The sequence below is a fragment of the Xenopus laevis genome, chromosome 6L (assembly GCF_017654675.1).
Source record: "Xenopus laevis strain J_2021 chromosome 6L, Xenopus_laevis_v10.1, whole genome shotgun sequence".
Classification (NCBI taxonomy): domain Eukaryota; kingdom Metazoa; phylum Chordata; class Amphibia; order Anura; family Pipidae; genus Xenopus; species Xenopus laevis.
In genome coordinates this window covers 49,898,277-49,922,169 of record NC_054381.1, presented here as the reverse complement: position 1 = coordinate 49,922,169, position 23,893 = coordinate 49,898,277, and the positions used below count along the sequence as shown (strand labels likewise).

Sequence of the window (23,893 nt, the reverse complement as noted above, 5' to 3'; positions counted from 1 at the left end):
TTTACCCTGGAAAATCACATATTTTTGGAACGTGCATATTATGGCCAATAAGTAAGCATTCTTACAAATCCAAAATTAGTAAATATGTATTTCTATTTCAAACCACTTTTGAGGGAATTCAGTTAGTTTATTTATAGACAAAGTTTATTTGATACTTATTGATACACGGGTGCTGAAGTTTCAGAACTCTAAACAAAGAAATCACAGAGTTTTTATAGACTTGGTAATGTATGACATGCGAACATATATATATTGAATATGTAAGTGGGGTGTTACCTTTGGGCGAACACTGTAATATCTCTAAACAGCACAGAAAAACAAAGAACTGTTCTTACAGCCAAACAGGTGGCTCTACTCTCAAGGACATGGTAGTAGTGACCAAAGGCTAGCTTGAGTACATAATCCTTCCAAATCAGAGGGGCTCACTGGGGAATCTGCATACACATAATTGCATTCACTTTCACCACTAAGCTCCAAAGCTTTGCCTCAAATATTGATATCATAATGTGTTTGTGTGTGTGTGTAACACTAAACTGGTTGCTTGATATATAACTTTTTTTTGTGTATTAATATGTGTAGATAACAAATTGCAAAGTCTCCAAATCATTATGTAGTATGTTCAGGTGTCAATAGTAGCAGTTAGCAAATACACTTTTAAGACTTGCTCAAGTGCATGGAAATACCATGCTGAATTCTGTAGGAAGAATTTCATGTATGAGGATGTCCTACACTTTGCCCAGTTAGATAGTTACATACTGTAGTTAAATAGTTAAGTTGGGTTCAAAAAAGACCTATGAAGTTTAACCTCTCCAAATGAACCCAGTGTCCATACATACACACACTCACACCAACCCCTCCATACACTCATATAAATTCTATATACCCATATCTATTCTAACTATAGAGTTTAATATCATAAAAGCCTTTGATATTATGTCTGTCCAAGAAATCATCCAAGCCATTCTTAAAGGCATTAACAGAATCAGCCATCACAACATCACCCGGCAGTGCATTCCACAACCTCACTGTCCTGACTGTGAAGAACCCCCTACGTTGCTTCAAATGAAAGTTCTTTTATTCTAGTCTAAAGGGGTGGCCTCTGGTACGGTGATCCACTTGATGAGTAAAAAGGTTCCCTGCTATTTGTCTGTAATGTCCTCTAATGTAATAAAACATATATTGCTTACACATGCAATTTGGTAAAAAATGTCAGTCTCTTCGGTATTTCTTGCCGATCCCTTCACAGTCCCTCAGCTGTAAATAAAAGTCCAGAGCAAATATATATGTATTCCCTAGGGAATACTCCGGATCAGAAATAGGAACCAAGGATAGTGTGATACCGTTTTTATTAAAATATAATTAAAATCAAGTAAAAATACACTCACATTTACCCTCTTTGGGTAATATGCATTCAGTCCCAAAAAGTTTGTGTGTGGTCCCTGGGGGCAGTCCTGCCGGCTTTTTCCAGACTCCCTCGTGGTGCCTTTCTTGGGTCCAAAGCGTACCCCAAACGTACCTAACGCGTTTCGCTGTAGTTGTAGTCAGCTTCCTCAGAGGTATAGTCCGTGTGGGTTCCTGTTTTACCTTCCTCTAATGTACTTGTAAAGTGTAATCATGTCCCCTCTCAAGTGTCTTTTTTTCCAGAGAAAACAACCCCAACCTTGATAGTCTACCCTCATAATATAAATCTTCCATCCCTCTAACCAGTTTAGTTGCACAACTCTGCACTCTCTCCAGCTCATTTATATAAATGCAAATAGTGTAATATGATATTAAAATAAAAAAAAAAACACTGCCTGTTGTTTGGATGAATTTGCTTTGTTAAGAGAGAAATGTTCACATTGTTGTTCTTCGAAATAGAGAAATAATTTTTAAAATAAGATGTTATTTAAAAATGTTAATGCAATTTAAATTTTTGCATCAAATTTATTTTTTTATTTCTTTGTGGTTTAGTTTTGCAGATGTGCAATGTGCAATTCTTATATATGCATATTGTTTACCTCACCTTTAGGAATGAGTAATATAGTAGATCTCTAAGGTATTATAATGCCTAACCAAGATGAAAAAGGGAAGAAATCTGAAAATTCTAACAGGAAGAACCAGGCAAACAATACAAGGTTTGTCCTCTTTGTATTAATGAATAAAATCAACATGTTTATATTAATATGTTCCAATATTCCTTATATATATATTCCTTATATATATATTCTCCTGTGAGTTTCCTGTTCTACCATGTAGAGTTATATTATATCATATTATAATGTGGGCTTTTCTGACTTCTCTTTTAGGCAGTGCTCTGATATTGAACGGCTTTGGTCTCTTTTAAATGTCCAGACAAGCAAACAACAGGTAAGTCTGCATATTTTACAACACTAAGCAGATCTTGTGAAAAATACAAAAGCTTTTTGATTTAGACTCTCATTTAAAAACATGTATGGTTTATTTTCTTAGCAATAGGCGGCACGTTTGTTGGTTGCAAACAGAGCCGGGCCAACCCGGCCAGACGCCCTAGGCAACCTGGCTGGGCACGGCGCCAGCTTAGTGTGCGCTCAATCGCGCATGCAGGAAACTACGCGCCGGCGCGCATGTGCGCAAGCGCATTTGAAACGGAAATTACCAGCGCCAGTCAGGGAGACATAGGACCGGACATGGGGTAGGCGACAGAGCAGGTACGTGCCTGGTGCCCCCTCAGCTTTGCGCCCTAGGCACGTCCCTACTCTGCCTACCCATAGTTCCGGCCCTGGTTGCAAAGTTGCGCCCATTAAAACGCTGTCTACACTCCTGCCCTTCCATTCACTTAGATTATCACATTAGGCTTATGGATAAGAGAATAGCTTTTAACTTCAATACCATGAAGTTGGGAGCCTAAAGACTGCTAGGTAACCCGAGGTGTAACCATACACAGCAGTACTGAGGTCAGAATCCACGGTAATGGGGAAATAATACTTTAATAAACTCAAGGAAGTGATTACAAGTAACAATGCTCACAATGAATTTAGAAACTTGAAAGAGTAGAAAGCAGCAGGCAGAGACACAGTCCAGAATCAGGCCAAAGTGTTGAGGCAGGCGGCAAACAATCAAAGTCGAGGGACAGGCCAGGAGTCAGAACTGGGGAATCCAAAAACAGGGCAAGAAGGGACACAAGGGTACAGGAACAAGGCACGAGCTGGAACAGAAGTTGGGATAAGGAACAAGGAACCAGAGGGGGTCACAAGAACTTGGAACAGGATCAGACGATATAGGAACCAGCGGCAAAGTCACAGCAACGACTTAATGACCAAGCACTGGGCAGAGGTCAGGGGCAGGCTTATATAAAGGGTCAGGAATGGATAATGAGAAACAAGTGGAGGTAATAAGATGGGCGTAGAGATAAAGCAGAAGACAAGAGTATAACAGGAACAACAAGAATAATGAACAAGACAACACTAAGGGCCTCCAGTGGCACAAGTAGTTGAAACCCAGCAAATCGTGACAGTGTGTATGATGATGGAACATGGGCATCCTGTTATTTTAAAAAATAAAAGGGACATGATACTGTTTCTTTAGGCCCTAAAAAGCTGAGATTTGAACTTGTGAAATGTGTTGTTGTTTATATTAACAGGAGGGGGACAAAAGAGGGATCCTGTAGTTGGGACTGGAACACACAGTGCCTAGCATATATAATGCTATACCAATGCCAATAGTCTGTTTCCACTTTTTTTGCTTTAACCTTGCAAGCAACATCAAGCACACTAGAATGCAGCTGTATCTTCCCAGATTTGTCTATACAGCTTTATACAACTTTGAATTTTAACTTTTAAGTAATTCAAATGATATAACTGATTTGTGATGTGTTTTTTTCATGATAGTTCCCCTTCGAACATGTAATACTGTCACATGATAGGATAAATGTTAACGGTATATGTGACAAGCAATTGATACAGACTGAATTTTATATAAAAATATACACAGCTGCTTTTAAATATATTTTTGTTAAGCTTCCAGCTTTAAAAGTTACCAGTCTTCCTAGTCCTCAGCAAAAGTCAAAAGGCAAGGCAAATGGATGCAAAAGTCAAAATCTAAAACAAGAATCATCTGAAGCTGTGGAGCTTGAAACATTCAGGTAATCTGATTCTTGCTTCTATAAAGATTAAGGGCTGGACTCCACAAGCATTGTTCAGCACCCGACAACAAAACGCAGGCGTCAAGATATAATTGCACTGAACGAAATGTTGCACACGGTCAGACTGTCGGATGAAGACGCTGCTTTCTGCGTTCACATCCGACTGTATTGTTGCGTCGGATGTAATGTAGTTTTTACCTGCAACTTTTCGTTCAGTCGAATTATATATATCCGACTTGTCGCCTGTGTTTTTATGACGGGCACTGATCCGCCGAAAAATGCCCGTGGAGTCCAGCCTAAAGATTATCATAGGGGTATATTTATTAAAAAGTGAAGTTAGAGATCGCCACAGTCCTCTAGGATGAAATTCCACCATTCTCCATTTATTTCTATAGGATTTTTAAAAGAGTATTTATCAATAAGTTAAAAGGGAAAGTTCATCTTTTGATAAACACACTTTTTAAAATCCCAAAGAAATGAATATGGAGAGTGGAGGAACATTACTCTAGAGGACTGTGGCAATATTTAACTTCACTCTTTAATAAATATACAATGTTTTTTGTTTCTTATTTGCAAAATAGATCTATTTCCAAATAACCAGCTTGCTTCAGAGAAAAAATTAAAAGCATCAGAGGCCTCATTTATAAGCAAAGTGCATAAAACAGGCACAATGTATTGTGTTCATTTGCAATGTGCATGTTACCTGCTGCCTTCATACTGAGGCTTAGCTATAACGAAGAAAATGAGTTATTTCTTGCTCTGTATGCACTGCTGTGTTTAGCAACTTTTGCCACCCCAAGTAAAAATGACTTTCCTTCTCCTTTAAATAAATAAACCTTAAAAATAAGTGAATGCAAAATTGATACACTTTTGCAATGTGTATTCATTCTTTTCTTTTTCCAAAATATTAAAGGATATGTGTACTGTTAACATTAATTCATTTTGTTACAACAGCACCACCTGCTGGTGCATTAGAAAACATTAGAAACCTTTCTAAAATCATTCCTAACCAGAACATCAGACCAGCCCTCTTTCTTTCTCCTTCCTTGACTATTTGGTAGTCAGAATGGTCGGAAACTGACCAGCAGGTGGCAATGTTGTAATAAAATGAATTCATATTAACAGTACACGGATCCCTTAATATCTTGGAATTAAAAAATAAATAAATAATGAATGTACATTGCAAAAGTTCTTATAATAGCACTCTCGTCAATTCTACATTCCCTTATTTTAAAGGGGTACTTGTCCTTTAACAGTAAATAAACACTCATATCACATTGTTTACTGTATGTTTCTATTTACTGTAATCTTCTGTCCTTGCTTCTAGTGTCAATTACAAGAATGAAAGGAATTTCAGTCAACACTCTCAGCATGCTCTGTTTCTTGACATTTTTACTGCACTCATAAAGAACAGGCTAGCTTGCAGGTAAAAAAATAAAGATGTAACAGGATTATCTTCTCACTTTGTGCTTTCTTTTGTTTCATTATTGTAATTCGACTTTTGTTTTTCAAAGTGCACATATATGCTTATATGAGAATTTGACGTTCTAATTAGAACTTAATTTACTTTGTATGCACATAAAGAATTGCTTCAGGTTTCTGCTCTCCAAATTTGAGTTCAACTACCAGCCTGCCTACTGTTGAATACGGTGTTGTTTTTGCTATGCAGTACTGTATTCATAAGCAGCAGATTGAGGGAAGCCTAGAGGAGCCCCCTTTCTGCCCCCTGTTTTTGCGGTACCCTTGGATTTTAGTGCTGATGGCCAACATTTCATTGACTGGATGGTATAATATGACTAGGTGCCATTTAGAGATTGCAGTGGGCATTATTTGTAGTTCCTGAAAGGATAACTAAACCCTAAACACAAATATAACTAGAAATGCCACATTTTATATACTGAATGTAAAACATTGAAGGTCGTACAAAGCATTAACCGTGGATCAGCAGAAAATAAGATGGAGAGCTACAGGGGTATCTTCAAAGGGACATATCTTCAGTGCTAAAGGGCTGTGGTTACCTTAGGCTGGTACATCGCCCTAAACAGTATGTACACTTCTTTGGGTAAGGAGAACTAAACCCCCTTCCCCCTACCCTGCATAGTCCCACCTCCCTGCTCCCCCCCCACACAGGAGTTAACACAAGTAAATACCCCTAAGACGGTAATTACCCCTTGTTGCAGAGTCAGCGCAGCATAGCTCAAGGGGCCACATTTTGCCATTAATCTTGGGGTCTTCTTCCGGCGCTTCGTACTTACTTCTGTTAACTCCTGTGCGGGGGGGGGGGGGAGCAGGGAGCGGGGACTATGGAGGGTAGGGGGTTTTATTAGAAAGGGGATTTAGTTCTCCTTTAAGCTTTAGTTATCCTTTAAATGCTGGGAAATCATTATCGACACAAAGCCATGCTTATAGTTAATGTATGAGATTCTAACAAACATTGCATATCCTTTGAAAAGTTAAAAAACATTGCTTTAACATACTCAACTGAGTAAAAGTATTTGATTTTAGCTTTAATTTAGCTTTAATTTAAATAGGCTTATATTATCCCTGTTGGCTGTTTTCCCAGAATATCCATTAATAACTGCTGCCTATAAACAGTTTCACATCCCATGTAGCTATCCCACATGTTTAATTGCAACTGGGAAGCTGGAAGTTCTATCCTGCAAAAATGAACAGTCAAATCCAAGAAGAGAATTTAATGTGGTATATGCAAGCTAACATACTGTATACTAGAATTCACTATTAACAGTATATTTGTAATAATTGTGACAAATATCATTCATTTTAAATATTTGCATCATTAATCTTTTATAAGACCTTTTTATCAGCTTGTTCACTCTGTAATTCCGTAAACGGCACAAACAAAGATACATTTGATAGAAACCTAGAAAAAAGTAACGGCACATTCTCTCTTGATGATGGAAAAACAGTGATCCAAACATCTGGAACTGCTTCATGTTGTAGCATATTCCAATAGTGCTTCCTATGACACATGGTAGTGAATATCTCAAGGGAACACAGAAATGAGTGGTTTCCTAACAAAACTTGCCCCATACACCATAGGCAGTTAGATCAATGTACATTATATACAATGGGATGCACGGAATTGCTGCAGTGATTGAGTTAATTTATGTATACAATGAGGAAAGGAAGAGAAAGGAGGAAAGAAAGAGAAACAAGTAAATAAAGCTCTGTAACCCACAGTAAAAAAAGCACTTTGTGGTAATTGTAGCAAATCGCATTGATACTTTTCTGTTTTTTTCCATGCCTTCATTGTTGGAATCCTATTCCTTTCTTGAATCTTATTCCTTTCTAGTGCTTTGTATTACATGCATACATTCCACCCTCCATATGTACCACCCCTTCCTGAATCCTGACATATTGTTTGGATACAATGTGCAGTTTTCAGCCTCCAGTACTAACACGTTGAATCAAATCACAGTAAAATTGTTATAAAACGTGTGGTTCTATAAGCTCTTTAAAGTTTAAGGTTAACTGTCCCTCCCACAATTTCTGCCACCCAACGCCCAGGCTTTGTACACTGTTTCTACAAATGCACTTTTGTGACATTGCCATAAAGCAGAGACACCACACGTAATACACAATATTTACCTTTTCCTACAGAGAGTGGGTTGAAAGGGCATCAGCCATTCACTTATTACGAGTGTTAATCTGTCTGAGGTTACTTATGCGTGATCCATTTTATCAGGTACGTTTCTAAGGTATTGTTTTTTTTGCATCTTTTTAACTTTATCTCAATTTTAAGATTTTCTTGTACAAGAATCAATATTTAAACTTTCAGGAATTCATCTAATCCACAATTTTAGGATTTGACTGGACACCGAATCCAGTGCAAAAGATTTGGATGAATCCTAAACCAAATCAAACCTGCAAAGTTGCAATTGGCAAAAAGAGATGCTCAACTATGATTACTTTCACATTTTTGTAACAATATTGCTCTGAACAAGGATTCCTGAAGTCTATACATGTTGTAGCGTCATTAAATGAGTCAGTTGCAGAGAGTGGGATATAGAAAACTGATTGATCAGTAAATTATCAGTTGATTATTAAATGAATTACTATAGTATGATATATGTCTTACTATACCAAAAAAAAGTAATTACAGGTATGGGACTTATTCAGCCCCGGATTTGTGGCGAGGCATTTTTAGGGATGGCATGTCGCCCAACCGCATCTACAGTATATTTCGGGGTTCCAGCAGGACACCCGGAACAGAGTTAAAGTGGGAGCAGTGGGGAAGCACCGATGAACATGCGCGTATGCGGGGTAGGAGGCATACGCGCATGTTCATCGGTGCTTGCGCATCAAGGTAGCACACACGTGTGGGGGTTGAGGGCATAAGAGGCACCCAGCCAGGGGCATTTTGCCGTTTGAGGCAGCCTTCCTTTTGCCGCCCCCACCCCTCCTCACTGCACTCACTTTTTTAGCGCCGGAGGGAGTCGGGCGGTCCACGTCACGCCGGAGGGGGTCGGGGCAGTCCACGTCACGCCGGAGGGGGTCGGGTCGGTCAACATCGCAGTAACGTTTTCTGCACTAGAAAAGTTACCAGGAGTGCCATTTGTTTTTTTGCCGGCTGAGGCAACTCGCCTCATTGGTGGAGCGCCCCTGCGCCCGGCCTAGGGGTGCCTTTTTTGCAAATCCAGAATGTTTGGGACCTAGGGTTTTCTGGATAAGGGATCTTCTGTAATTTGGATCTCCATACCATACGTCTACTAAAGAACATGTAAACATTAAATAAACCAAATAGGATTATCTTGCCTCCAATATGGAATAAGCACGATATAGCTACAGGAAGTAGCTATTTCTAAAGATAGACAACAAAATATATATGTGTAAGATATAAGAGAATTACATGAAGCTGATGTCAGTGAAAAAAAATTCTGCAGATGCCTAAATGGTGCTTAAAGGGATACTGTCATGATTTTTATGATGTAGTTTTTATTTCTAAATTACACTGTTTACACTGCAAATAATTCACTCTACAATATAAAAGTTAATTCCTGAACCAGCAAGTGTATTTTTTTTAGCTGTAATATTGATGTGTAGGCAGCCATCTTAGGTAATTTTGCCTGGTCATGTGCTTTCAGAAAGAGCCAGCAATTTAGGATGGAAATGCTTTCTGGCAGGCTATTTTTTCTCCTACTCAATGTAACTAAATGTGTCACAATTTTACTAATGAGTGTTGTTCTTAGATCTACCAGGCAGCTGTTATGTTGTGTTAGGGAGCTGCAATCTGGTTAACTTCCCATTGTTCTGTTGTTAGGCTGCTGGGGGGGAGATATCACTCCAACTTGCAATACAGCAGTAAAGAGTGACTGAAGTTTATCAGAGCACAAGTTACATGACTGGGGGCAGCTGGGAAACTGACAATATGTCTAGTCCCATGTCAGATTTCAAAATTAAATATAAAAAATCTGTTTGCTCTTTTGAGAAATGGATTTCAGTGCAGACGCCTGCTGGAGCAGCATTATCAACTGAGGCATTTTGAAAGGTTAAAGTAAAATAACAGCATGTCAATGTGTAGATGGAAAAAACTAATGTGTTTTGCCTTTTTTTTATGAATCATAGGAGGTTCTTCATCAGATCAATGGAGTTGAAATCCTTGCACAGGTAAAACAATGTGTTGTGTGTATTCATGCATTAGAATTGTGTGTTTTTCCTCTGTCCTTTGCTTTGAGAACTGGAGTCAAAGTTATTGCAAATCATTTATAAAAGGGTAAAAATAGCTATTGAAAACCGAATGTCTTCTATTTCATTCTACAAAGAAAATTTTGTTGTTTGAATTACAGATGGCAGTTTGCTGGTAAGCTTGTGTGTTGTAAACATGCAATATTTTCATTGGGTTTCTGGCTGGCTTTACCATAGGCCTCCACCATAAATAACAGGTACAATCAGGGTTGGCCTGGGCAGGTGGGACACAGGGAAAGTAGCCGGTGGTCAGGGCGGGTTGCTCGAGCAGGAAGGGGCATAGGAGGCTTTGCGGCTGTGGTATGTGGCCCGGGGGTGTGTGGGTGCCCTGAGGCAGCAGCCCAAGTGGGCCCAAGGAACAGTTAACTGTAGCTCCAGCAGACACAGGCTGCAAATAAATGTTGAACTTACAGTACCAGCTGTCCTGTGAAACCTTGTGTATTAGTGATATACGGGTCGAGAAATTCTCAACCCACACCCAACCCTAACCCACCCCTTTCAAATCCACACCTGGCCCGGCCCGCTGTTGCCGCTCTATTTATAGACCCGCCCTGCAGTGATATCACAAAAGGAGTGCAGGGTGGGATTGAGTCTATAAATTTAGGCGACGAAAGCCGGCAGGGTGAGGTCGCAGGCGGGGAGAGCAGGAGAAGAGCTTGACCTGGACCCAACCCACTCGCTACCCGAAGATTTGGTGCAGGAGTGGGCCCGCACATCACTACTGTGTATATATGGCAGGCTGTAAGGACAGGGCTGCCTTGTGCCCACCAACATTGCACCTTACAATGGATTTTTGTACCCATAGTGCAGAGACTAGCACTTCTCCTGCCACTACTTTAAACTTAATGAACACTAAGGGGAACATTTTTGTGGCAGGGACATTAATAAGTGACTCCTAACGCATTCTAATTCATTTTTAAAGGAAAACTATACCCCCTAAACAATGTAGGTCTCTATAAAAAGATATTGTATAAAACAGCTCATATGTAAAACCCTGCTTCATGTAAATAAACCATTTTCATAATAATATACTTTTCTAGTTGTATGTGTCTTTGTTTAATCATAAATGGAAAATTGCCATTTTAAAAAACAAGGGCCGCCCTCTGGGATCGTACGATTCACTGTGTACACAAACAAACCAAACAAACTATACTTCTTAGGTCACATGAGCCAATTAACAGACAGAGTTGTGTCTTTTGCTTCAACACTTCTTCCTGATACAGTTAGAGTTGTAGTATTTCTGGTCAGGTGATCTCTGAGACAGCACACAGCATGAAATGGTGGTTCAAGGCAAGAGATCTAAAATGGCAAGATTTACTTAAATATATATATATTCCAGTTTGGTAAGATTCTTTAATATCTCACTTTATATGATATAAGGTATCTGTTGCTTAAGTATTCATTTTGGGCGTATAGTTTTAATAGTTTTAATATTCAGATATTGTCAGTGCAGCTCAGGAAAGCACTGCTAGTACTGTACTTCTGTAGTTTTAATGCAAATTACAACGATTTAGGCTTTACTTTCAAAGTTAGGACACCACCTTGTGGCTTTATTGAGGAACAACCAATTTTCTTTTCTTTTTTGTTTCTTGCAGTATATGGAGACAACATCTGATATATACCTTTTGTATGGAGAAGAACATTTTAATGTCGACAAATTGGTCAATATGACGTGTAAGAACTGTTTTGATTGTCTAAGCTGTTGAGGCCGCCAAATGAATTTGGTTGTTTGCAAAAAAAGATTTTTTTAAAAAAAAGATTTGCCTCGGAATTTTATTTAACTTTCCTTGAAATAGCAGCATTATCCGTGATTTTTTTTACAACTCCAAACAACCAATCCTATTGTTTTTCAGATATAATAAAGATATTTTGTTAGTACAGCAAGTATTTAGTTGCCAACCCTCCATAATAATGAGTGTCAACTGCACTAAAATAATTCAATGTTCCTTTGATTTATTTAGTGAAAACGTTTCTTAAAACACAGCAAAACTATAATGTAATGTCCATTTGAATCTTTTAATAAATTACATGGCATTCTTGGTTTTAGAGGAAACAAGTTTATTTGTGGTTTCAAAAAACTCTAAAACCACTAAAATGAGAATGTGCCTCCTGTATTAAATTATTTAAATAAAGGGGAGAATTGTTAAAATTAGTAACTGAAATCCAATAAAACACAACTCTGGAATAGTACTTGCACACAAATTACATATACCTAATTAAATTTATACTGACAGTTTTCTATCAGAAAAAAATGTAATTAGGATTTAATACTAAACTCAGTAGTTAATTTTTGTACAAAACCTTCCCAAGTCCCAAGGTCCAATTGTGTCCACAATCCTTAGCCGGCTCCTACTTGTATCCCTTCAAGTCCAAAAATCAGTCACTAAAATGAAAGCCAACGCCAATGGCACAGGGATCATACAAAACGAATATAGGGCAATATTGTTTTATAATTGCCACCTCTTGTGTTCAATGGAAACAATTATCTCCACCTTATAAGTGTCACTCTTATTTAGTATTTACCACCACCTGTAAATTAAAAACTTTCCTTAAAAAGCTTGTTTAGGTGGGTACTCACAAACGCATATTGTCAACTTGCATGTAAAGAATCATGAAGTACATCTCGTATACGCTGTAGAATGACATGCAGCAGCAAATAGTGTAAAAATACCTCTTTATTTTTTAAAATAAAATATTAAAATGCACTCACAATGATAAAAAGCATATCTATGCATCGTCCTCCTGGAAGCTCCCCCTGTATGGAAAGTCTGCACAAAGTCCCAAGGGCCAAGGCCTTTTGAGAAGGTATTAGGTTGGCTTGTAACATCCTTTCCTCATGTGCGATGTGGGGCACCTTCCAGTGACGTCACTTGCCTCACGCGTTTCGTCTTGCGACTTCCTCAGAGGCTTGGTTCTACTGTGCATGTCAACTTCCTTTATACCTTCTTTTTGTTTTGTGCGTCACCTTGACAACACCTCCGCAAGTTTGCCAAATACCATAGAGACGCGTGTGCTTCGAAAAACAAATAGACCTTTGCGAGATAGATATAAGAAATATAGAAAAGGGTCTAGACACCCATAGTGTGTCCAAACATTTTAAAACAGCACATGAGAAGAACCCAAAAGGTCTGAAATTCTGGGGTTTAGAACAGAAAAAGAGGTTGGAGAGGTGGGGGCCTGGTAAATAAGACGCTACAGGTAGAGAGTAAATGGATACATAAAATTTAATCATCTGTACCAAATCGTTTAAATTAGTGATGTGCAGGTCGAGAATTTCTCGACCCGCACCCGACCCTAACCCGCCGGCTCCCTACCCGGGCCCACTACTCCCCTTTATTTATAGACTCGCGCCCGCCCTGCAGTGACGTCACAAAAGGGGTGGGGCGGGGCAGGTAGGAGTCTATAAATTCCGGCTCCGGAAGCCGGCAGTACTAGGTCGCGAGCGGGGAGAGCAGGAGAATAGCTCGACCCGCATCCGTCTGCGGTAAACTGCACATCACTAGTTTAAATATAAATCTGAGAGCGTTTCTGTAGGATGCCAATGTGTACATATTCCCCTAGCCCTACGGTAGGAGATAATGGGTTGGGGAGTATATACAGTACATATTGGTATATATATTGATCTATTAACAACTTTAGTGTAAAATAACATGTTCAATATACTGATCCTTTTTAGAGAACCTTTTTATGTATAATAACTTTTTGGATTTATGTTCTTTATATAACTGTTTTTATATATGATTGGTTTTGTATAATATACCCTCCAAAAAATGTTAAGTGTTCACAAGATTTGGTGTATAATCACCTCTATTCAATAATACATTTAGTGTGAAATACTACAATTGGAAATCAGTAGCCAAAGTAAATAATAGAGAAAAGTCCAAACGTCGTGGAAAGAAAGGAACTGGTGGGTAGAGGGAGTGAAATAAAACACATTGAAGAACATGCGTCTCTATGGCAACGAATGGCAAACTTGCGAAGGTGTTGTCAAGGTGACGCGCAAAACAAAATGACGATATATAGGAAGTTGACATGCGCATTAGAACCAAGCCTTTCAGGAAGTCGCAAGACGAAACGCTTAAGGCAGGTGATGTCACTGGAAGGCGCCTCACATCGCACATGAGAAAAGGACGCTACAAGCCAACCTAATACCTTCTCAAAAGGCCTTGGCCCTTGGGACTTTGTGCAGACTTTCCATACAGGGGGAGCTTTCAAGAGGACAATGCATAGATATGCTTTTTAATAACCATTGCCATGTGAGTGCATTTTAATATTTTATTTTAAAAAATAAAGTGGTATTTTTACACTATTTGCTGTTGCATGTCATTCTACAGCGTATACTAGGAGACCTAGGCAACCTGGGCAGCCACGGCGCTGGCTGAGTGCGTGCTGGAGTGTGCATGCACGAAATTAGGCTCAGGTGCACATGTGTGAAATTACGCTCGAGCGCGCATGCACAGAAGCACAATTGAGGAGAAAATAGCGCCAGTCGGGGAGAGACGGGACCGGACAGAGCAGGTACTTGCCTCGCTCCCCCCTAGCTTTGCGCCTTAGGCACGTGCCTTCTCTGCCTACCCCTAGTTCCAGCCCTGCTAGGAGATGTACTTCATGATTCTTTACATGCAAGTTGACAATATGCGTTTGTTGAGTACCCACCTAAACAAGCCTTTTAAGGAAAGTTTTTAATTTTCTGGTGGTGGTAAATACCGAATAAGGGTGACACTTATAAGGTGGAGATAATTGTTTCCATTGAACACAAGAGGTGGCAACATTATAAAACAATATTGCCTTATATTAATTTTGTCTGTTCCCTGTGCCTTTGGCGCTGGCTTTCATTTTAGTGACTGAGGGCTAATTCTTGGCATGTGGATAATACCAAGCCTTTCTATGTGCCTCCAACTGTAGCCACTGTGTTGGAGCGTAGGAGATGGTTCTTGGACTACATTTTTCTGAGGGCTGAGAATCAGACCTGTTGGTTTAAGCCTAACCATTCCCAGACTCTCTCTTATAAGAAAAGCCACAAAAGAGACATGAAACCAACTACAGGTATGGGATCCCTAATCAGGAAATTCATAATCCAGAAAGCTCCATTACCAGATGACCATCTCCCATAAAAATACATTTTGAGCAAATCATTATAATCTTTAAAAATTATTTTCCTTTTTTCTGTAATAATAAAACAGTGCCTTGATGGCAACTAAACAGCATGGATCCATATTGGTGACAGAATAAAGATATTGAGTTTATTTAATGTTTAAATAATTTTTAGCTGACTTAAAGGAGACGGAAAGTCATCTTGCATTTGGGGGTGCCAAATGTTAGACACCCTCCTCAATTGATTGTATTTACTTACCTGAAACCCCGGGCCAGTGCTCCTATCAGCAAAAAACTGCACTGGACCGGGGTTATACCAGTGAGCACCACAGAGCGATCCTCTTTCGTCTTCTTCTTTGTTCGTGCGGCTGCACATGCACAGTAGAGCGAAAAGCCGAACGAACAAGTTGGCTATTTCGTTCTACTGCGTACGCGTCTGCCCTGGAAAATTTGAAGAAAGAAGAAGTCGGAAGAGGATCGGTCCATGGTGCTCAATGGTATAACCTTGGGCCGGTGCAGTTTTCTGCTGATAGGAGCATTAGCCGGGGTTTCAGGTAAGTAAATGCAATCACTTAGGGGTGCCTAACATTTGGCACCCCCAAGTGCAAGACGACTTTCCTTCTCCTTTAAGGTATGGAGATCCAAATTACGTAACGACTCCTTATCTGGGAAATCTCAAATCCTAGATCCCATACCTGTACTGATTTCGAAAAAGAGCGGCACTATCTGCCTCTCCAAAGACTCCTGCTAGGGGCTAACAGGAGTCTTTGGAAAGGCAGTATAATTTAATCCATAAAAAATTCATATTAAAGTCTGATACTTTATTAAAGTGACAGTGGTATGCTCCTGACTTTAACTTTATGAAATATTTTCCAAAAGAATTTTTTAAAATTATATGTCATCTTTAACCAGGGTAAGTATGTATTTTGTCCATATCTTTAAGAGAAGTGAAAAAGGCAGAGCACTTACCGGTATTCCAAAATGACTAGAAAATCTTTTTGCTTAGACTATGCTCATAGCTTTTTCAGGTCTGGCTATCATTTCAAGATGGAAAAATATTTACTTATCATTCTGTAATATTTTAGCTTTCATTTAATCCATTATCAAGGATCATTAGCATCATTGGCTTCTAAATGTTTACCAACCAATGCTGATGATGTTGTTTGGGTTAGTGGCTTTGCAAGTTACGCTGCCAGTACATACATGCAAATGTTGGCCTAATATTTGTTCTGCTTGATACATTTCATTGTTTGTTCACAAAAAGTGTATCCATGTTATGCATTCTTATAACCACAGTTTGTTTTACAGATATTTTCCAGAAATTGGCAGCTGTTAAAGGTCAAAGAGATTGGGTGATATCCACTGGTGCTCATAAGGTAACAATGAGTTTGTAAGTGATTAAAAAAAAAAAAAAAAGTTTTGTTGCCTGGACTAAATCAAAGGTAAATTATTTGAATCATGTAAATGCACAAAATTATCTTCATTTTGCCACAGTCGAAAACGTTTACATTTGACAATTCATGTTGGAGGCAATTTAGCATTAATGTTTTTACGCTAATGCAGTTGTTTTTTATAATTATTTATACAGGTATGGGATCTGTTATCCAGAAACCCATTATCCAGAAAGTTCCAAATTACTGGAAGGCCATCTCCCATAGACTCCATCTTATCCAAATTATCCAGTTTTGAAAAAGGGTTTCCTTTTTCTCTGTAAAAAAAAGAAAAGAATTGATATAGAATAGTACGTTGTATTGCATCAAATAGATGAATAATAAACTACTACTGTTTCAATGCACAAAACAGCACAAAAACTAAACAAGACATTTTGACTATTCAGAATCCACTGATTTAGGGCTCTAGCTCTATCCTGAATCTTTCATGACGGATTCGGCCAAATCCTGAATTGAATCCAGACCCTAATTTGCGTATGCTAAATAGGGCAAGAATGATTAAACTGGGGTGTTTTCATTATTCCTTAAGCAGGAAATGAGCATTAAGGACAGGCTTTGTCGAAGAAATGTAAACTGTTTTGTTTTTCCACCAAAATCCACTGCGTATGCCTGCACCCGGGTCAATGCAATTGTTCAGGATGCAGGAAGGATAGGAAGGTAATGCCAAGCTAGGGGCCTGCTTATTTTAGCAGACTGATTTTCAACCCTGTGTGGCATTAGGCTAAGGCCACACTAGGCGATAGCGCGGCGATTTGACTCGCGGCGACTTTTCGCCGCGACTTTTAAGCCCAAATCGCTGGGGAAACTTTTGCGCTGGCGTCTATGGGGAATCGCCAGCGTAAAAACACGCGCGGCGATCTTTTTTCTATTGTCGCTCGAAATCGCCTAGCGAGGCAATTTCGAGCGACAGTAGAGAAAAGATCGCCGCGTGTGTTTTTACGCTGGCGATTTTTCGCGATTCCCCATAGACGCCAGCGCAAAAGTTTCCCCAGCGATTGTGGCTTAAAAGTCGCGGCGAAAAGTCGCCGCGAGTCAAATCGCCGCGCTATCGCCTAGTGTGGCCTTAGCCTAAGCCTAAGGGACACGCCTTAGTATTTATGGCAGATAAGCTTTTAAAGGAGAAGTGAACCCTAAAATAAATATGGCTTAAAATGCCATGTTTTATATACTGCACTTATTGCACCAGCCTAAAGTTTCAGCTTGTCAATAGCAGCAACGATCCAGGACTTCAAACTTGTCACAAGGAGTCACCATCTTGCAAAGTGTCTGTGACACTGACATGCTCAGGGTCAGGGGTCATCGTAAATTATCAAGCAGGAAACGAGGTTGGCCTGTAATATAAACGGATGCTACAGGACTGATTGTTAGATTTCCATGCTGTTTGCACTGGTTTCTGTTTTGCCATGTAGTAATTATATGTATTAATTACTAATCAGTCTTATATTGTGACATTTATATTCTCTGTGTACAGTATATTGTGAGTTAATCCCTAAGCTCAGTAAGTAAAAGCAGCACAGAGCATGTGCAGTATTTGGGAAGCTACTGAGGAATCTTTGGAATTACAGATCTTTACTGCTAAAGGGCTGTGGTTGCCTTTGGCTGGTACAGAAGCCCAAGACATAACATAATGTACAACATTGTAGCCTTCTTTTTTTAGTTACGTTTAGTTATCCTCTAAATAACTAATGTTTCACCTTTTTACTGTTTTTTTTCTATTTTTATACCTTTCTTTTCTTCTCTCCACTTCTGCCCCTATTCTCCTTCTCTTTTTTATTTGTAGTGATAGCATCTGGTTACCACATTAAAGTTCTTAATACTTGGGGATTTGAGATGACAACGAAGACACCATTGTTTATTAAAACTGTTGCTTTCTTTTGCAGATTCTTGTAAAGCTTTTGGCTGCCAGTGACAGCAATGTGTTATTAGGAGCTCTGCTTGCTCTTACAAGTTTAGCTGAAAGGTGAGATAAAATGAGTACAGTTTAATTGAATCAGTGAACTTTAGCTATTCTTTGTTACACTGGCAAAAGGAAAATAAAACACAGCAGCCAAAATAACTCAAATCAAACAAATGTCAGAAAAGACAGAAATGTTTAATCAAAAATCAATAAGGATGCCATTGTTAATAGCAACTTGATAAACTTCAATACAATATGATAAAGATCTACATTTTCAGAATTTTTTTTTTCCCACATTTGTACCTGATCCATTATCATTAATAACCTCAAACCAATAGAACAAATTAAAGTAAAATAAAAATAAGAAACAATAGAATTGCTGTTGAAATGTAATACATGAAGACAGGGGTATAACCTACCATCTTAATGGGGTAGGCCACCTTTCAGTTAACTTTATATGTTACAGAATGGTCAATTCTAAACAACTTTTCAATTGGTCTTCATTATTTTTTTTTCTTTACAGCTTTCAAATGGGGCCACACCAAATGCTCTGTAAGGCTGCACATTTATTGTTATTGTTACTTTTTATTACTCGTCTTTCAATTCAGGCCTCTCCTATTCATATTCACTTTTTTAATCAAGTCATGGTTGCTATTTTAATAAACTCTAGCAACCAGATTGCTGAAATTGCAAACTGAAGAGCTGCCGAATAAAAAAGTAGATAACTCAAAAACCACAAATAATAAAAAATGAAAACCAATTTCAAATTGTCTCAGAATATCACTCTACATCATAATAAAAGTTAACTCAAAGGTGAACAACCCCATTACAAGCCAAATGAAATCACTCTCTGCAAATGTTTGTCTCTCACTGCTTTATGAATTGGATGAATGTTAAAAGTTAATCTAATTAAGAAAAGGAATGTTTCCAAGCACAAAAATATCTTATTTACATCACATTTATCCTTACAACATAGCACTAAAAATATCCATGCAGTTTTTCATAGACTTGTGTAATGTGAAATATGATATCTATAAAACCAGGCACAGGCTAAAGGACTGTAGGGCACAACTGCAGTTGCAATCGTGCATAAATGGACACCATATCTAAACACCTTCTGTGCACTTGTGCATATTTTGCACCAAGCATCACTGCACCCAGTCTGTTTTGATGAATTATTCTCAATTGTAAATACTGGCTAGTTTGCATTTTAACTGAAGTGTATTTTGCTGATTTTTCCCAAATATTTATCATTACAGTCCAGAATGCAGGCAGAGGATTAGTGAGCTAAGCATTGTTGAAAGTCTTATGATGATATTGCGTGAATTTGATCTTCTCTCTAAAAGGTGAGTGAGTTTCCGTCTTTAAAGCTCTCTGCTGAAAATTTGACTGCCAGATATTTTTTTTTTCTGAACTCTTTACAAAGATAACATTTCACAAACAACACAGTATGTGATAATTTTTAAAGCCATTCAAAGAAAACACCTCAATATCAACTCTGCAACTTATTTCTTTTTAATTAAATTACTTTTTGCCATAACATGTTTGCAAGAACATACAGAAAATATAATAATGAAGTGTACAAAAACAAGTAGATAATCAGAGCTAGGCTTGTTTTGACTTTAGTTTTACAGGGACGTGTGTTACTTTAGCAGACACACAACAAGTATACCTGAGACAGAAATACATTTTATCTATTCTCAGTTACAGGACACTCACCGTGCTCTCAAGTCTTTTGACAGGATAATGCAAGTGATTTATTGTGTGCCTTATTTTGCATTAATCTTTCAAAAGCATTTAGGGTGCAGTCATTTTTTTTAACTTAATCCATCATTCATCTTCAACAAACTTCGAGTTTCAAGTTCACATAGAGATTATATGTACGATATCCTTATTAAAGAATATCTGGATTCCAGATATAACAAGCATCAATAAAACAATACATTATATATATATAAAGAACATAACAGTGTCCTGCTGTACAATACATGTTTCAGAACAGCATATAGCATTTAATTATACATTCTCTTTTTACATTAAAAGAAACACATTATACTAAACTAATGTTGTAAAATGTAACATTGTATCTGTTGCCCTTTTCATTGCCAGTAATTGTTAACCTGAAGTTATTCTAACATTAGTGGAAGGATTGTCCACCACATCTCTTTCTATGTATTGTCTTTAAATATTGGATTGAAATTCTGCTTTGTATTGTCCAAGAGCAGTGGTTCTCAAAGAATGAGGCTGACCTCCAGGAGTGGAGGGGCAAAGGGCTTGACATAAAGGCCATTAAGGTAGAGTCCTGCATGGGTCCAGTTGGGTAGACCCATACCAAAACAGGACCCTCTCACTCATAACCCTGATTTACATATGCCACCAATATGTCTCCATACACAGAACTTCTGTGTAACCCAGACCCCAAATAGTTATCTTACATTTTGACCCAAGACCCCGTGCAAGATCAGCAGGGTAAGAGAAAAAACCTTGCTTAAAACACAGGGGACGGTGGGAGGGATCAATCCAGCACCTTAGCCAGGTACCCAGATGGGTTACCCGTGGACTGCCCACATGGTCAGGGAATCAGACTCGGGTTTCTGACTGAAAACCGACTGGTTCGTGGATATTCCGTGGGTACCAACCTGGTGCAGGACTTTGCATTAAGGGCAAGAATTGGAGGGAATGACCATTTGCTTTTCTAGATACACCTGAAAGGCCAACTTATAGGCCAGTTAAGATTTCTAGATTTAAGGCAGATTTTGCCATGTGAAACAACCAATTTTAAAAATCACCCACTTATCATTATATTGATAAATGATTGTGTTGTTTCCGGCAAAATTGTCCCAATTGTTGATCGAACAGGTTTCACGATTTTGATTCTGAATATATACACCAATTTTTTCCTATACCTGTACTTATAAGCTAATGAGGGAAACTGGCTAAAGGTTGGACTTTCGTGATGGGCTCTGGCCAAAGGTTGGATATCCAATGGGTCTTGACCTAAAAAGCCTTTCACATTGGCCCCATCCAGCACATCTGAACACACAAGCTTTGAACAATATGATGGATGAAGTTGTAGATTTGTTCCATAAAATGTTCCAAGAAATGTTTTTACTTTACTGCAGATATAACTGTAAACAATGTTTGCTCCCTTTGTGGAGCATCTAGGACTCTAGATTGTATCTAAGATATTTGATATACTCTGGGAGACTTGCTTGTGTTTTTTCTTGAATATATACAAGACCCGATAGAAGGATGTTATCAGAAAAGTAGTGGATTTAGATCTAACATATGAATAATTGTTATTTTCTTTGTAAATATCTGTTATATATTCTGCGTAGAGTAACTTGTTTTGTATGTGTACTGTACTGTAGATATGTGACAATAGCTTTTGTTAATACTTATATATTTTTGATCGAACGTCTTTTATTAAAGAACCATAATAACCAGGAATACTTATGTAGATGTGTATATGAGAATACATATACATATTTACATACATAAATCCTTGGTCAACACAGGCATATGTTTTTTCTTTTGACAGTGGTATTTCAATATTATATATACATGTATAAAGAATATCTGATTTTATTTGTGTTTTCTAGGCTTGCAGCAGATCTGTTACGTCTTCTTTGTTCAGAGACAGAAGTAAAGGAACAAGTAAAAGTATTTGATGGTGTCCCTACCTTACTTAGTTTGCTTCACTCTGACCATCTTAAGTTGCTGTGGAGTGTGGTCTGGATACTTGTCCAGATTTGTGAGGATCCTGAAATAAGTGTGGAAATTCGAACATGGGGTGGAGTCAAGCAGCTTTTACATATTTTGAAAGGGTATGTACTGCAGCACAGACGTAGCTGAATAAAGGGCTTGTGGAATTGGTGTTCAGATGCAGAAAGCATGCATGTTGTACATTTCCCTTTATTTATTTCTTTTTTGTATATTCTAGGAATTTCCTTCATCTAAATGCAAAATAAATATAAAAAATGTAGGTTTAAAGTAAATGTAATGTTAAAAGCCAATGTCCTAGAGTCAGAGTCCAGATCTCAATCCAAAAGAGAATTTGTGGCTGTTCCTGATAAAGGCTGCTCATTTACAATCCTCATGCAACCTGAAAGAGTTTAAGTAGTTTTGCAAAAAGGAATGGGCAACATTTACAGTGGCCTAATATGCTAAACTGAGAGAGACCTATCTGCATATCATATCCTGAAATTTCTGCCAAAGGTTCATCTATGAAATACTGACTTGAATTAGGTATATGCTTATGCAATCAGTGTTTTATGTTTTTTGCTTTGTTATTCATTCTGTGCTCACTTTGATGTGAAATAGTCTATTTCTGTTGATCAAAAAGCAAAAATCCATCATGAGATTCAGTATTCAATGACAACAAAACATGAAGACTTCAAAGGGAGTGAATACATTTTATAAGCATTGCATCCTGAGAAAATGCTGACATTAAGTGGAAAGGCTTTTGTGTGTGGCCACTGACTTGCATTCAGTGAGGATTGCTATATTAACATGCCTTATTATAATACACATGCCATACACAGCTTGCTAATCTATATATTTTCTCCTCTTCTACTTGAGGTTTTGCCACTATTTTTACTATATATATATATATATATATATATATATATATATATATATATATATATATATATATATATATATATATCTTAGGTTGTTTTAAAGATTGTTCATATTGTACATTTCCATAGAATGTAACCACTTTAGTAAAAATATGCAAATGCCTCATTTCTGCTCTTCCATAGAGAACAGTATCTCGTCTCTGATCGTTCCTCTATTGGGAGCCTGTCAAGTGCCAATGCATCTGGACGCATTCGACATCTATATTTACATGAAGATTTGAGCGCAAGTGAGATACAGGAAAATAAACTTTCACTCCAGGCAGGTAATATGTTGTTTAAGTTTCTGCATTTGAGAAATATACAGATTGCATTGCATTGGAGTTTTATAGTAGCATAGTATATTTGATGTCATAAACAACACTGTTAAAATCCTGTTAAAGAACTAAAATCTGTTTGTTTGTTTTTTAGCCTGCTGTGCAGCGCTTACTGAACTTGTGCTTAACGACACTAATGCTCATCAAGTAGTACAGGTATAGTAGCAGCACCAGTATTGCAAAGGGTAAATAATTCCTACAAACTGCATAACAATATTAGTGCTTTAATTATACAGCTGCCATATCACAACTGTAAGATAACTATAAAAAGCTCACATCCTTTGTTTGTTTTACTGTACAATAGTATCTTTTAGAATTGGTTAGCCTTGATGGATATGGCATTTTATCTTCAACTATCCATTATACAGCTTTTGCTGCTTCCATTGTGTATGCTGAGTTGTACTCCTATCCTATGTCTGCCAAGTTCAGCTACAACCCACAGGAGTGCAGTTTATCAACTTGGGGGCCTATTTATCAAAGGTTGGATTTTAGTGGTTTGTAGGTTTTTAAACCGGGATCCATCATCTGGAAATCCGTTATCCAGAAAGCTCCGAATTATGAAACGCCATTCCCCATAGACTCTATATTATCCAAATAATCCAAATTTTTAAAAATGATTTCCTTTTTCTCTATAATAATAAAACAGTATCTTGTACTTGATCCAAATGGAGATATAATTGATCCTT

General features: G+C 38.0%; 1 protein-coding gene across 2 annotated transcripts in view; it reads left to right on the top strand.

Annotated features, from left to right (window-relative positions):
- nek10.L (NIMA-related kinase 10 L homeolog) overlaps window positions 1–23,893 on the top strand; it is a 66,525-nt gene that overhangs the window by 5,097 nt on the left and 37,535 nt on the right. For both annotated transcript variants that reach the window (XM_018267455.2, XM_018267452.2), the window contains exons 2-14: window positions 2,012–2,117; window positions 2,289–2,349; window positions 3,978–4,102; window positions 5,430–5,528; window positions 7,724–7,808; window positions 9,689–9,730; window positions 11,404–11,482; window positions 16,211–16,278; window positions 18,234–18,313; window positions 19,510–19,596; window positions 21,853–22,077; window positions 23,017–23,156; window positions 23,302–23,363. In XM_018267455.2, coding sequence (XP_018122944.1) covers window positions 2,047–2,117; window positions 2,289–2,349; window positions 3,978–4,102; window positions 5,430–5,528; window positions 7,724–7,808; window positions 9,689–9,730; window positions 11,404–11,482; window positions 16,211–16,278; window positions 18,234–18,313; window positions 19,510–19,596; window positions 21,853–22,077; window positions 23,017–23,156; window positions 23,302–23,363 — 1,224 coding nt within the window. In that variant the 5' untranslated portion in view covers window positions 2,012–2,046. The remainder of the gene's footprint in view (window positions 1–2,011; window positions 2,118–2,288; window positions 2,350–3,977; window positions 4,103–5,429; window positions 5,529–7,723; window positions 7,809–9,688; window positions 9,731–11,403; window positions 11,483–16,210; window positions 16,279–18,233; window positions 18,314–19,509; window positions 19,597–21,852; window positions 22,078–23,016; window positions 23,157–23,301; window positions 23,364–23,893) is intronic.